General features: G+C 39.8%; 1 protein-coding gene across 1 annotated transcript in view; it reads left to right on the top strand.

The window, feature by feature from the left end:
* Window positions 1-9,920, top strand: part of LOC141464109 (chloride channel protein C-like) — an 81,356-nt gene extending 71,436 nt beyond the window's left edge. The window contains exons 14-16 of the mRNA XM_074146849.1: window positions 4,571-4,667; window positions 5,677-5,772; window positions 8,760-9,920. Of these exons, the coding sequence (XP_074002950.1) occupies window positions 4,571-4,667; window positions 5,677-5,772; window positions 8,760-9,011 (445 nt within the window). The 3' untranslated portion in view covers window positions 9,012-9,920. The remainder of the gene's footprint in view (window positions 1-4,570; window positions 4,668-5,676; window positions 5,773-8,759) is intronic.
* The last annotated feature ends 4,615 nt before the right edge of the window (window positions 9,921-14,535 follow it).

Below are 14,535 nucleotides of genomic sequence, written 5' to 3'. Positions count from 1 at the left end.
AACAGTAATGATTTAGGCTGCCTAACCTGAAACAACCCCGTAACCCTGAGATTTTGCTGTGAAAGACTAAGATTTGGTGGACTTTAAAACAGTTCCCGGTATGTGATGATCTGGTCCTTATCTACTGTCTAGGTCACCATATGCAGAATACTCCTTTTTACCAGTTAAAAAAAAGGCACAATGCTATTTGAAGTCAAGGAAAATGCATTTAGTATACTAACAGTTATCTTACCACGAGCATAAAGTAACAACTATTCTTAAATAGAATTTCCATTTTACAGTAAAAAGTTTCTCTCATTGTGCCCGTTTGGAAGCATTGCATATTTCTGTTAGAACTTCTGCTGAGAGCAGAGCAATGATCAATCCCTGCAAAATCCGCTAGACATTTCAACCGCTGTGAAAGTTGAAGGTGCAAGACACTATGTCTTACCTGAGGCAAGTTTTCAAAACCTTGTTGATATTGTAAAATAATTCACGCCAGCCAGGTATCATGATGAGGAAGGACCACAAAGGGTTTCAGGGTACTATATTTGGTTATTTTCATTTGCAATTTATTGTTCCTGTTACTGTTCTTATGTTATCAATTTTTCAAACTGACTGACATCAATCAAAATTTAATAATTGATGTCACTGGCTTTTAAACATGTCTGAGAGAAACCCTGAGACAGTAGATTTTTAATGTATGGAAGGGACATTTGTTTTATTCTGCTCAGAATACAGTAATCACTGGTCCTCGCTGAGTTGGATATTGGCCAAAACATCAGATATAATCAGCTGAAGATTAAAAAGAATGCAGGTACCCTTGGTGGATTAATGCAGGAGAAATAAGGCTAACGCTTTCTGAAGCAAGCTAAAAATGATGCTTCAGGTTCTCTAATCCTCTCTCCTCCCCCTAGCCCACTGTGTAGCTATTTTATCCATCCAATTTGGAAAGAGTCCTGCCCTCAATGCTTTTGCTAGTGACATCACCTTTTAATCTTCCTTCTGTTCATTTGCAGCTACTTTGGAGCTGCAGTTCCTTTCATGTCACTCCCCCGGTATTTAGAATTTGTAGTTTCCTCAGATAATTGGCCATCTTGACAAGACAAGTGACACAATCAGCTGTCAGATACTTTTCATTCCTGACTTCCATGCCAAATCTGACATGTGGATATTGGGGATAATAATGTGTTATCTTAATTAGGTGTATCTTCACGATGCATGTTTTATAACAGATAGAGCATATGAAACTACTGCAATGCCTTGCCAGGGTATCTTTGAAATGAGATTCCCTACTTAAGGGTTTTCTTCCTTCTTAAATAAATAAAGAGTAAACGAACAATTGCAGAGTCCAAGTCTGAATCCTAGCACTTCCTGTTAAACCTCACAAAATAGTGCAAGAAACATGTTTGGTCTGCTTTCTAAGGCTTGATGATGTGATAGGAAGGATGTTGTATGTAACATCAAAGAGTGGTGTTGTTATACCTCTGAAGCATGACTTCTGGAAGTCCAAGTGAAATAATGTATGTTCATTTTTCTCCTGAATACGGCAGTTTTTAATAGGCTTGGATTCTTATCAGAAATGTTCATTGTGTTTGCATGTGCTTTTTTTTTGACTAGCCAAATTTCTCTCACACTTCCCAAAGCCCCATTAAGTGACTCCCTGCTGGGTTTAGTTAAGAGTGGTGCCGAGCAAACTCCAAGCTGCCAAAACTGGCCAACAAACCACTGGTGATGAGCAAATGTTTCTGCTCTGTCAGCTCATGGTCAATGTTGCTGTTTTTTTAATTCTAGGCCATGATGTTCAAGTGGAAAATAGTGAAGTCTGGACTACAGACAGGCCTGAACGGTGTTTTGGATCTGAACGTACAGAGTCTGGCAAAGGATCAGGGTGGATCATAACTTTTGCACTTCATGTCTATATATTCACGTTAGGACTAAAGTCTTGAGAGTATTCCTGGCCCAGTGATCATCCTTGAAATTGATTTCTTGGAGTTGTGTGTGATGATCTCGGAGCAGAATTTAGATCTGTGTATTTATATCTCACATAGAACGGTTACAGACCTGTTTGTGAAAGACCATAAAATGTGAACCTTTACAGCGCCCTGCAGAACAAAGTGTGTAATGCATCAAATATAATTCACAGGGCATGACTGGATGAATTTCTTCTCCGTGTCCTCTGCTGTAGTGAATATGTTATGAGTATATTGTGTTTTCCCTCCTTTCTTCCCCCAAATGTAGCCTGAGGGGAATAGATCCTGCCTGTTGTAGCATGCCTATGCTGTTCTTTTTAGTGTGTTCTCACGATTGTCCTCAAACCCAAGTCCATTAATTGTCTATGTGACATGTCCATATGCTGGCATGCACATGGCAAGAGGCTGAGGGCAAGCTCACTTTCCCAGGAAGGGAGATGTGAACCTGGGGCAAAGTACTTCCTCAGTGGAGTTTTCTCAGCAGTTAGTTCTGCTGCAGCGTTGCACTCTCCTTAGTAATCCAAAAGAGATTTTATGAAAACCAAAGCCAGTCAGATATTAAATGGAGAGAAATAAAGTTTCAGTATTTATGAAGGATACTGAAGTCCTTGTTTATCCTGTGAATGGGATGTGCTTTAAAGGTAGGAGAAGATGACAGGCTCCTACTATTCCCAGCTGTGCCAGTGATTTTCTTTATAACTGTTTTTTTTTTTTTTTCCCACAAGTTCTTTTCACTCTCAGGTCTTCATCTGTAAAAGGATGATACCTATATCCCAGTCACAGGCATACTTACTTACAAATCCCATTGAGAATCTTAGATGAGAGATCAAGGCTGTGTCCACATTAACAAAATACAGATTTCAAGACTGGATCTACAGAGTGAAAGAGCTGACTGTTTCAGGAGAAAGGGGACTGCTCTGCAATGCTAACCAACTCATGGGAGGTAGAGGTGATGGGATAGTTTCCTTCAAAAGTTTGTTCCAGATCTGAGCTAAAATGCGGAGGTAGGTGCTCCTAAAGTATCTTGTCTTTAAGTTGGAGAAAAGGTGGACTATATTAAAGACCTGAAATGTGTGAAACTCCAGACATTGTAATACATCATATTGAAAACTAGAGTAATGTTACATCTTCATGGCTGAGAGCTCAATGGCATTTCATAATAAGTTTACTTTTTTTTTTTTGCAGTCTTTATAGTTTTGATCCAGCTTCATGAAATGCAGGACAAAGGAGTACAGAATGGTGAAGGGGAGACTGTTTGGAAAGAAAATAATAGAACGGCAAATAGCCTGCTGGTCAGGGCAGCCAGCGGGAACGGGGGGACCTGGTTGTACAGATCCTTGTTTATTCAGCATGGAACCCCTCCAACAGGAGAAATTAAGACATGCCATGCATAGCCACTAATGTGCTCGTTATGAAGGAGAGTGTGGAGAAAGGGCTTGAACCCAGTTCTTCCATATCCTGTCCCTAGGGAGGGGCAGTAACCACCAGCTTTTGGAGCTGGCAGGCACGTCGTCGTAGTGTAAGTCCTCTGCTGCGGAGCGCTAATCCCACTGTGAAGCAGACTAATCTTTCCCAGGAGACATTATGTTAAAACTAGTAAATTCCTATAACAAGTTTTGGTTTGAACAAATCAATATTTTTTAATACGGACATATTTATTTGAAATATTCCCAGCTTAAGCTTGGTGTTCCAGTCACAAAAGCCACTTTGTGCCTCGTTAGTATTTCTCTGATGCCCTCATGAAGGTTGTGTGTCTGCTCTTCTCTGGGTCCCTCAAGCGCATCGTTTAGCAGCGTGTTGCACATCTTTGTACTACTGTAGTAGCTCCTAGTTGTAATTGCACACCAGGGCTAACATGATACTAAGTATGTTGCAAAACAAAAAGCTTTGTGGTGGTCCCCAAGGTGTTTGTTATCTAAATACAAGTTAAAAGACTGGAAGCGGATAGTGTAGATGGAGTGTGTGTGCGTGTAAGCAATGAAACACTAAGATATAAATGATAATTTGTAACATATTGCTTGTCAAGGCTTTTTATGTGTGGTGCAGAAGGGGAGAAGAAAGGGAAGTTTTGAAATGATGTAATAATCAATAAAGATATCCATTTTCACATGACTAAGCAAGAATATTAAATGCCTTAATGAGCTCTAGAGTGCAGTACTGTGACAGAAGGTTTCACTGATGATTTAAAATATGACATGGATTTTTGGCAGATCTTGTGTTTGAATGTAAATGTTACTTAAGAAAGATGTGGGAAGAAGCAACAGTCTATCTACTTATATTCAGATAATTGTATTTGCTTATTAGTTGTATTGTCTTGTTGGGTGCAAACTAGACAGTGAATGAGCTGTTCCTGCCAAGCAGGTTGATGCAGGTCAAGAAGAACATGTAGGATATCCTATGATCTAATTAGCCAAACCTAAACCAGAAAACACCTGTGTGATGCTGCTATTGCTGGTGGAAATATAGGAAGGAGAAATATGTGGTCAGCCCATTAATACTCTGCCCATCATATATCTGATGGTAAAGCATTGTGTGATTGCTTTTTAAAATTTGGCCCTTATAATGAATGTAGTCCTCTTCTCTCCCTCTTTTGCGTCTTATTTCTTTTTTAACCTTAGGTTAGAGCTGTGCATGCTGCTGGAGAATGAGCACATCTTTGAACCAGAGACAAATGATGATACTTTTTCCTCTTCTCATCCTCTCTCCTATGAGAAGGTAACCTCTTCTCTTTCAGTTCTGTCTTTGTTTAATCAGCATCTGTATTCGGTGGTTTAGGATGAGCTCTCCATGAACAAAGAGATGATATAATCATAGAAGTATAGAATTGTCTAGGTTGGAAGGGACCTAATATATGCGGTTGAGATAAACAAGTGGTCAGGTATGATTTAAATTAAAGGATGACCCGAGACCTTCCAGGGACAGCAGAGTCGGAAAGTTGTGCAAGAGTCCTGGCAAAGAATTTCCTTGCTTTGATAGGCTGTTCCAGTCTTCTCTCTCTCAACTTCTCCTTGGATAGGAGAATTATTATAATATTTAATTCTGTATGGGGATAGCACCTCTCTGACTGACGAGTGCTTATAAAAGCTTTCAAACTTGAAAAGCATGTAGCATTCTTGCCTTTGATAGATAACTAAAGGATTTTTAGGAATAGTAAACATTAAGTGTGGTAGAAGAAAATCATGTGTTACCAAGGCAAGACTAGCAATGGAGGTTTGAGCAATTTATAGATTCACAACTGGAAAGTCAATGTATATTAATGAAGCTTGGTCTGCACATGGACATCTGGCTGGCAAAACAATGTTGGGAAGGAGCAGGACAATTACATATGGGATGAGGTGCCAGGATACAAACAGGTACTCATGGAAGAGGGCTGAAGCTCAGCTGCCAGTTTTGTTGCATTTTTCTGCGCTACGCTATCATGTAATTACCACTTAGTGTGTGAATTTTCACAGCGTGAAAAACCTCACTCCTAAGCCAATCTAACTTACATTGTCTTCATGGAGATACTGTTACACTAAAGGAAAAAAATCCTTTTGGAAGTAAAGAATGTTTTATTTTAAATAGCTAATTTAAGCCTTACTGGCAAAATAATTTGTAAAGTTTGGACAAGCTCTGCCAGTGTAGCTCTGCTAGAAAACTTAAGAGTCAAACTGGAAAGCTTTTGAACCGTGGGTTCTAACGTGCAGCGCAGAAGGAAGGAGAAATGGATTCTTGCTTATTCCAGATAACAGTGGAGAAGCTGCCCAATCTGTCGCGCCTAGCCATGCTGCTGAATCGCTACGCTACAGATCCCCAGTATCAGCAACTCTTCATCAATCTGGTAAGACTGAAGCCAACTCTAAAAACAAACATTTCCTCCATGAACAATGTGTTTGTTATATTTTCTCATTTGTTTATGATGGCTGTGTCAGCCGCACTGATTTACATAAACACTGCCAATCCTGGGACGTTACATTCTCAACAAAAGTAGCTGAGTACAAACAGCATTCCGAAGTTTTAATTCATATTGTATAAACATAACAGATGTTGATAAAATGAGCCAAAAAGAAAATACAACAAAGGAGACCATTTCAAGGGGACTTTTGATTAAAATACATTCCAGATTGACAAAATGATACAATGTTAATGGAATAGATCATTTAAATGTCATTATTTGGCTCTTATAGTCCTATAAAGCAAATATAAAGCAACACTTTTGAGATTTTAGGCTCCATTACGGTACAGTGCCTATACATCAACTTATAAATAAAGCTATATTTCTTTCCCCTTTCCTTCTTTTTTTTTTTTTTTTAATCCCTGCTATGACATTGCCACATTTATTTCCTAAATACTGTACTAAAATACTGGGTCCAAAAGCAATAATGTGTTTGGTATACTGAATAAGGCCTAAAATAAATACGTTATAAACAAAATAAATGTACTTTCTGCCTTGGTGAATTTCCAGTCTACAGCATTGAACCTGAGTTGGGGGGACATGGGGAAATCCAAACCAGAGAGCCTAATTCAGATGGGTTTTATTTAAAAAGATATAAAATCTGCTCCTGTTTACTCATGTGTAAAGAAAACAGGACTAAGTTTGAGATCCACCTAGTCTGAATTCCTTGCTTTGAGAATAGCTAGAAAGAATAAAAAGTTTAAAAAACCCACAGTGCTCCTAATATCCCGTTATCTAGTTTGGTTTAAGAGTTTCCTTTTAATAGATGGGAGGAACTGAGGTGGAGAGAGGATGCATGGCATTCCAAAGTTCAAGAGGAGGTCATACATGGGAGTAGAAGCCAGCTCAGCTGAGACCCAGTCTGGTGCTTGCACCATTGGGCCACACAACTTTTTTGTTACGGGAAACCTATTGCACTCAATTAGGTTTCACATTGATACCTAACTTTTTAGTACCTGACGTGATATGTGAAGCACAAAGTTTAGTATTTCTTCCTACAACTCATTATTATCACTCATGAAAGCTTGTTTCTGATATCCACAGAAATATCCATTGTGAAGTTCTTGGGTTTAATGTTTTCCTGTTCCACAGCAAAATTATATGTGGTACAGAAAGAGGAATAGAATCATAGAATCATCCAGGTTGGAAGAGACCCTTGGGATCATCGAGTCCAACCATCTACCCTACACTACAAAGTTCTTCCCTATATCATATCCCCCAACACCACATCTAAACGGCTCTTAAACACATCCAGGGATGGTGACTCAACCACCTCCCTGGGCAGCCTATTCCAATGCCTGACCACTCTTTCTGTGAAAAATTCTTTCCTAATGTTCAGTCTAAACCTACCCTGTTGGAGCTTGAAGCCATTCCCTCTCGTTCTGTCATTAATTACCCGTGCGAAGAGACCAGCACCAACCTCTCTACAGTGTCCTTTCAAGTAGTTGTAGAGAGTGATGAGGTCTCCCCTCAGCCTCCTCTTCCTCATACTAAACAGTCCCAGCTCCTTCAACCGCTCTTCATATGATTTGTTTTCCAGGCCCTTCACCAGCTTCGTTGCCCTCCTCTGCACTCGCTCCAGCACCTCGATATCTCTCTTGTATTGAGGTGCCCAAAACTGGACACAATACTCGAGGTGTGGCCTCACCAGTGCTGAGTACAGGGGCACAATCACCTCCCTACTTCTGCTGGAAACCTTTCTACCTTTATTTTTTTCCTCCTTATGTCTTTGAATGTCTTGTCAGTCCTGTAAATGAAAGAGGGAGGAGAGACTTGTTGCTTTATACTGTGCATTTATTTGTATTATTTTATCATGTCTTTTTTTCATTTTTCCTCTGTCCTGTAGGACAAGAGGAAATGGCCTCAAGTTGCACCAGGGGAGGTTCAGACTGGATATTAGGAAAAATTTTTACACTGGAAGGTTATTAAGCATTGGAATGGGCTGCCCAGGGAAGTGGTTGAGGCACCATCCCTGGAGGTATTCAAAGGATGGGTTGACATAGTGCTTAGTGACATGGTTTAGTGACGTGTTTTTTTGTTTTTGTCAGAGTTAGGTTGATGGTTGGACTAGATGATCTTAAAGGTCCCTTCCAACCTAGACAATTCTGTGATTCTGTGATTTTGTCTGGGGAAACATACACTTGGAAAGCGTAACACACCTCCTTTGACAGAACTGGCCAAGTCATAAGAAAGATAGTGTAGAAGTGTGTGAAAAATAAATACTTAGTGAACACCTATATAAGCTATAAAGGCCAGCTTGGTTAACAATAAAACAGTCTTTAGCTCTGTTCCTATCCAGAAACAGTTACAGCACTCATAGTTTTAAGTGAGCAGAGTTTAGTACTTGCAGGCCCTCTTCTTCTCAGAGCCATATGATTTTCTTTGTCCTCTTCCTTGCAGAATATGTTTCTATGTGAATTGACTTTTATAAGCATTTACTGCAAAATATTACAGGATGTCATAAATGGCTGTGTAATGAGATAGCAGCTATAAAAAAATCTTAAGACTTAATAAATATTGGGGTCACCAACTATTTCCAAGTAAAAACTCAGACCATATCGGTGGGGCTTAACTTTGCTTTTCTAGCCTGTGAGATTTGGGTGCATTCCAGTCATAATAGCTTATTTAGAGTGAACCTGATGGTTTATCAAAAAAGAAAGTGGTTTTTTACTATGGTATTTCCTGATGTTTTAGGTATAATTGGGGATGGGGAAGAGGGAGAGAATAACTAATGTTCCTACTGGCTTCTATCCCTCAAGCCTCCTACCTCTCTCTCCCTAGCCTCCTTCCTCTGCCTCTCCTTTCCATCCCTGTGGCTAGGGATACACTCGTGCTTTTGTGTTTTCCCTATGTCTTCTCTCTTTCCCTTACAGGAGCCATACATAAATAAATCGGCAATGTCAGTCCAAGCTCATTTCTCGCTGCAACGCACCTATATCATCTTTCGCACCCTGGGGCTGCGCCACCTCACCGTCGTTGACCAGCAGAACCAAGTGGTTGGGGTGATCACCAGGAAGGACCTGATGCCTTTCCCACTGGAGGAGAAGCTCAGGCTCCAGCTGGCACCACAGAGCCCTGATGCAGGTGAGCAGCCCCTGGATTCAAGGCCATGGATGCATTCTTAGGCTTTGTCGCTTCTTTTTGAGCCCATGTTCTTCTTCAGGAAAAAAATAATCAGACCTTTTCCACTTGATTCCTTTTGGAGAAGAGATGCTTAAAAGCTGTTTTATCTAGACATGTGGGATTGTAGCCCAGAGCTATGTCTCTTCAGCTGTTTGGTGATTGCAAAATTCATTAATTTAAATGCTTGTGAGACAAAATAAGAATTCATGTGTTTATGGAAGATGTACATAAAATCAGATGTGAAGGATGGATGTCAAGAACGCTTTTGTCACACTGTGTCTATGCCTCCCAACGAAAAAATGTCATGACCCTTAGCAGCAAAGTTATGCTGTCAAAGTCTTTCAGTGAGGGCTAAATGTTCAACCTCTGAGTATCTGCCTGTTAAGAAGGAGAATGTTTCCATATCAGTGTTTTTATGTTGAATTATGTATGTTTAACTGAGAGGAAATACCACCTTGAGAGAGGTGGGCAACTGAGAGGAACAAGGGATTGACCTTTCTTATTGGCCTGCGTGTATTAGAAATTGAAAGGGAGAATTGTATGCAAGAGAGAGATCGACTGTGGGGCTCCTGCCAAATTCCCATCACACTTCTCAGTGGGAGAAACTTTACATGCTTTTCTGTTGCCTACATTTCTTTAATTTTCTGCAACTCCTAGAATAGGCTCTCATTTTCTTCTTCCACTTGACACGCTAACATTTTTAGTTAAGTTCATGTGCAGTAAGGTACGGGGCAAACTCTAATAATGGGGAAGCAAGATGATAAATTGTGGGAGTAGTTTTTGTGCATATAGCAGCATATTTACAAACTGAGCACAAATGAAATAATTCTTCATGATTTTGGAGTCATACAATGTTTGAAGCCTTGGAAAGTGTTGTTTGTTAATAAATTAATGTGAACCACTTTTTTGGATAAAGATGCTTTTAGATTTCCTTCTATGACTTTGTAATTGATGTTTAATTTTGTTTTGTTAAATACCAGAGGGATTCCCACAGATTTGGATATTAAAATTAAACATGTACGAAGGAATCCACCACTATTACTGTTGTTACAATGAATACCAAGGAAAACTAGTAATAATTTACTGGTTATGAAAACTTGCCAAAATTCCTGAAAGTGAATTTCTGGTATTTGAATAGCACAGCTTTGAGTCTCCTATGAATCAAATTTGTTGTTTTTTCTCCTGTTTTCCCTGTTGGATCTTGTCTTTATTATCAGTAATGTTGCTTTTGTAGCACCACAGAGAATGCACAGTACTTTAAAAAGAGCTGTCAATGCAAATAGCTGGCAGCCCAGGAACTTATGAAGGTACATGAGAAAGGCTCTTTAACTGGTCACTTAAAATACGTCATATGCAGGATGAGAAATACTTTGTAAATCATCCATCCAAGAGACATGGAGTTGGATGTTTATTTAGATCCTGTTACAGTTAGTAATCTTTTGTTCATTAGTTCACTAGTAAGGTCATTGTCACTATTGGTCTATGCCTTACCTGAGAAATGCAAAGTTTTTCTTGAAGGAATTAAGGGTTTGTGTGCGAGCAGAACAAGAGATCTAATCTAGAAACCCTTAGTGATTTCCCCTTAAGGCAGTGAGAATCTCCTTTTGTCTTGATAACCAAATCTGAGTAACCTTGCCATGAATTTGCATTTTTGGTTCAAAGCCCGTTGCTGATTTCCTTTTCCTTGATTTATTGAGTACACAAAGTATCACCCTTCTAAGACCCGAGTAATTTAATTTCTTCTTTGCTTCCAGTGTCTGTGGCTAAATGACTCAGTACAAACTGTAGTTGGGGGGTATTTTGCAGAGTACGAGGGCTGGAGATAGCCAGGATATCTGTAACTCATTGCACAACTTTGAACTAGTCCCTTAAATGTTTGGCATATCATTTACCCTGCCTTTAAAGTTGGAACAATGATATGGATCCACCATAGTTACTGTGAAAAGTAAACGTCTGAAAAATATTATAGGAATATAAATTATTTATAATAATATTTTGTGCAGGCCAGTTATAAAAAGCAATGCAGGATTGGGTTTTTTTCCCCTTGTCAGTAACAAGTGTAATTTCTAAGGAAAAGTTCACACAATTTACATGGAACTTCTTGTAACTGTGTTGTGAGCTGAGTGGGGGATGGAAGCTGCATTTTTCCACACATTATTGTCTACTTCCATAGCTAGATGAGGGTTTTTTTTTGGTAATAGATGTGAATTCATGAAGACACACCACACAAGTGGCTCCCCTATATTCTGGACTCTAGTGTCAACTCTGTCCCATCACAAACCATAATAGCATAACACATATAGGAAAGTGCAAACATGAAATTTATAGGAAGCTTTTCATCAATATGTGACTCTCACAATCCTTATATAGAATGGATCTCTAAGGAGCAGCAGAAACAAGCGGACACATTGTTTGACTCTGGCACAAGATACTTGTTTTTCTTCTCCTCTGCTTAAAGTGAGTGGTAAATGTTCTGCTATTTCTTTGTATGATTTAAAATAAAGTCTACATAATTAGAGCAAAGATGCTGTTTTTATATGAAATGCAGTTTGTTTATGAATTTTCACAATTTCTGAATACAAATCTCTGTGATGAGATAAAGAACTTCACAACAAAATTCAAGACACTGACGTTATTTTTGGTTTGTGCTATACATCTATGCCTCTTTCATCTCACCCTTCTTTATGATGGTGTTTCCCTAACACCTTTTTCTCTCTTGAGCTGAAATATGGCTTAGAACATGGGCAGACTGAACTTTAGATCTAGGTTTCAACTTCAGCGTTGCAAGATTCCCCCCACTCAATTAGAAGAAAATGCTTTCATGTTAGAAGCATTACACCATCTGTCCATTACACATCCCTATGAATGAGCACAAACTATTGCAAGAAGGTTTTTGTGGTATGCAGCTTTAATGTATGGTTTTACAGGTACCCTGTAATGTGCATGTTCTTATGGTAATGTATGTAACATTGGTGGTGTTTTTCCGGTCATGTGATACTGAAATACTTTAGAGTTAATTGCCTGGTGATTTTAAACTGCCTGGTTTATCCCGCTGTGGAACCTTTTAACATTTTCCTGTTTTCCAATTATTCTTGCTTACATTTTTAAATGGGATGTTGTCCTTTAATCACATTTACTGGCTGACCACGAACAGAAAAGCCTGAAGGAGGGAAGACAGATGAAGAGATTGCCAGTATATACTTCATAGAAAAATGATGACTTTAAGGACGCAAGGACCTTGCTAAAGGTACTAGTAATGGGATATGGTCTATTTTACCTTAAGGCCTTGAGTCAAAAACCTAAATGGGAATAGGAACGTAACTAGCTGTACTCTGTAAGAGTAGTGCCTGGAAAATCACTGATGAGGAAGTGCTGCAAAATGTTACTGTTGTCTCTGCTGCCCCTTTTCACATAGCTTCAGCTAACAGAGCTGTCAGTGTACCTCTGGAGATCATGAAATCACTTAATGAAATGAAGTGTAACCAGCTCTTTACTTAACCAGTGGTTAATTAAGTGTGACCATCAAGTGATGGGAACCATAGTAGTATACAAGGGAATGCTTGTTCATTCCTGAAAGGCCTATTAAAGCAAAAGGAAATATGTGATCAGCACAGTTGTCTGAATGTCTAACACGGTACGGCGTGGGAATGCCAGCATCAGAGTTCAAACACGAGGAGTTACTGCTGCTTCCTTGAGGTACCGAACAAACCAGAATAACCTACACTATGTGATTGTAATCAATGCCTAGCACACTTCTGAGGGGCCAAAGCAATGAAATGGTTGACTAGCTTGCAGTATCTCATTAAACTGGTGAATCTTGCTTGTCTGAGATCATAGATTGTGTGCAAAGACTCCATTGAGCCCATTCCTTACTCCACACCAGAGAGAAACTGTGAGGAATTACCAATTTCTGCAAATTTTATTTTGAAGGGATTACAGAAAAGAATTTCTATTTGTGTGCAGTTTATATTTGCAAAGAGGTCTGTAGGTGTGAAGTCTCACAGCTTCTGCTGTGATGTTGCTATAGTCACCCCTCGTGTGCGTGGTCGAGCTGAGATGTGGATATGAAGTAGCCTACTGAGGGTTGGAAAGTGATCCTGTGCCAAATCTAGATGGAGAACTTCAGACTCCCTTTCTTCTCAATATCAACCTCTTGTAAAGTGAACACAAAAGCTAGCACTAAGAGAAGACATGGGAAGTTGTGTGACTCGAATGTCCTCTCACGTTTCTCAGCTTTGATATGCAGGAGAGAAGCATTTCTAGTTGTTGATAGGGCTGTCCCTGGTTTACAGAGCAAAGCCACCCATGCAATGGGGAGGACTGTGAAGACTGTACCTATGCAGGACACACTGTGGTCCCATATAAGTGCTCTCAAGGAGACCGCAACGTGGAAGCCTCCCTGAGATGCACCGGGTACCGCTGGTCAGCACAGCAAGGGTGGGACCGCTGCTGAGTCTCTGTATTGTCAATGCAGAAGGTGTGGATGTTCTGTGAAAGCATGAGATGGAAAACAGTAAATGCACAAGAATTGATATGTCTGGGGTGTGTATATATGTACAGATGTGAACATGTGTGTGTGTGTGCATGGGCAGGTAAGGAACCTTATCATTTTGCTGCTGTCATTTGTAATATAGAAGGTAGGGACATAGGCTAAGCACTGGATGAGGATATACATTTCCTTTTAGGAAAAAAGAACGGAAGCAAACTATGTGTATTTTGATCTTCATTACCCTACAACTTGCTGCTACCTGTAGAAACCTTTTCAGTCCTCAGGGGTAAGCAATAGGATAGGGATTAGTGTTGATGCGTTATGGGCTGAGAGCAGCGCACAGAGGTAAAACAGACAGAAGGGATTTAAAATAGCTTGGTGAATCAAGTGTAAGATAGCAGTCTTGCAGGACATACAAATAAGAAGGAGTAATATTTATCTGAAATGCCAACAACCGTATAAAACATAAATGTTATTCACAAAAATGCCATGACATTTCTTTTATCAGCTGGGATGTGTTGGGTCTTTGACAGAAATATTTCTTCTGCCTTGTCTTTAAGGTAGAGAACATCTAAAAACATCAGCTCTTTGTATCTGGAAAGCTGTTTCACAGAAGAATTTATATTGGAAGAGTCCTCTAGAGGTCATTTAGTCCATCCTCCTGCTCAGAGGAGGTCTAATTTGATCAGGTTGTTCAGGGCCATACCTAGTCAAGCCCTGGACACCTCCAAAGACGGAGAGCCCACATCCTCTATTCCAGTATTTGACCACCTTCATGGTAAAATATTTTTCTTATATTTAATTAGAATTTCCCATGCTCCAACTTGTGCCATTGCCTATCATTGTGCACCTACAAGAAGAGTCTGGCTCTGTCTTCTCTGTAGCCTGAGGTCAGGTAGTTTCAGCAGTCAGGTCTCCTCTGAGCTTTGTCTTCTCCAAGCTGAATGGGCTCATTTCTCTAAGTCTCTCCTCATATGCCTGTGCTCCAGCTCCCTGACCAGTTTGGTGGCCTGCTGCTGGACTTGCTCCTGTATGTC

Source organism: Numenius arquata, chromosome 4 (assembly GCF_964106895.1).
Source record: "Numenius arquata chromosome 4, bNumArq3.hap1.1, whole genome shotgun sequence".
In the NCBI taxonomy this organism is placed as follows: domain Eukaryota; kingdom Metazoa; phylum Chordata; class Aves; order Charadriiformes; family Scolopacidae; genus Numenius; species Numenius arquata.
Note: the sequence above shows the minus strand (reverse complement) of the source record. Positions and strands in the feature narration are given on the sequence as shown.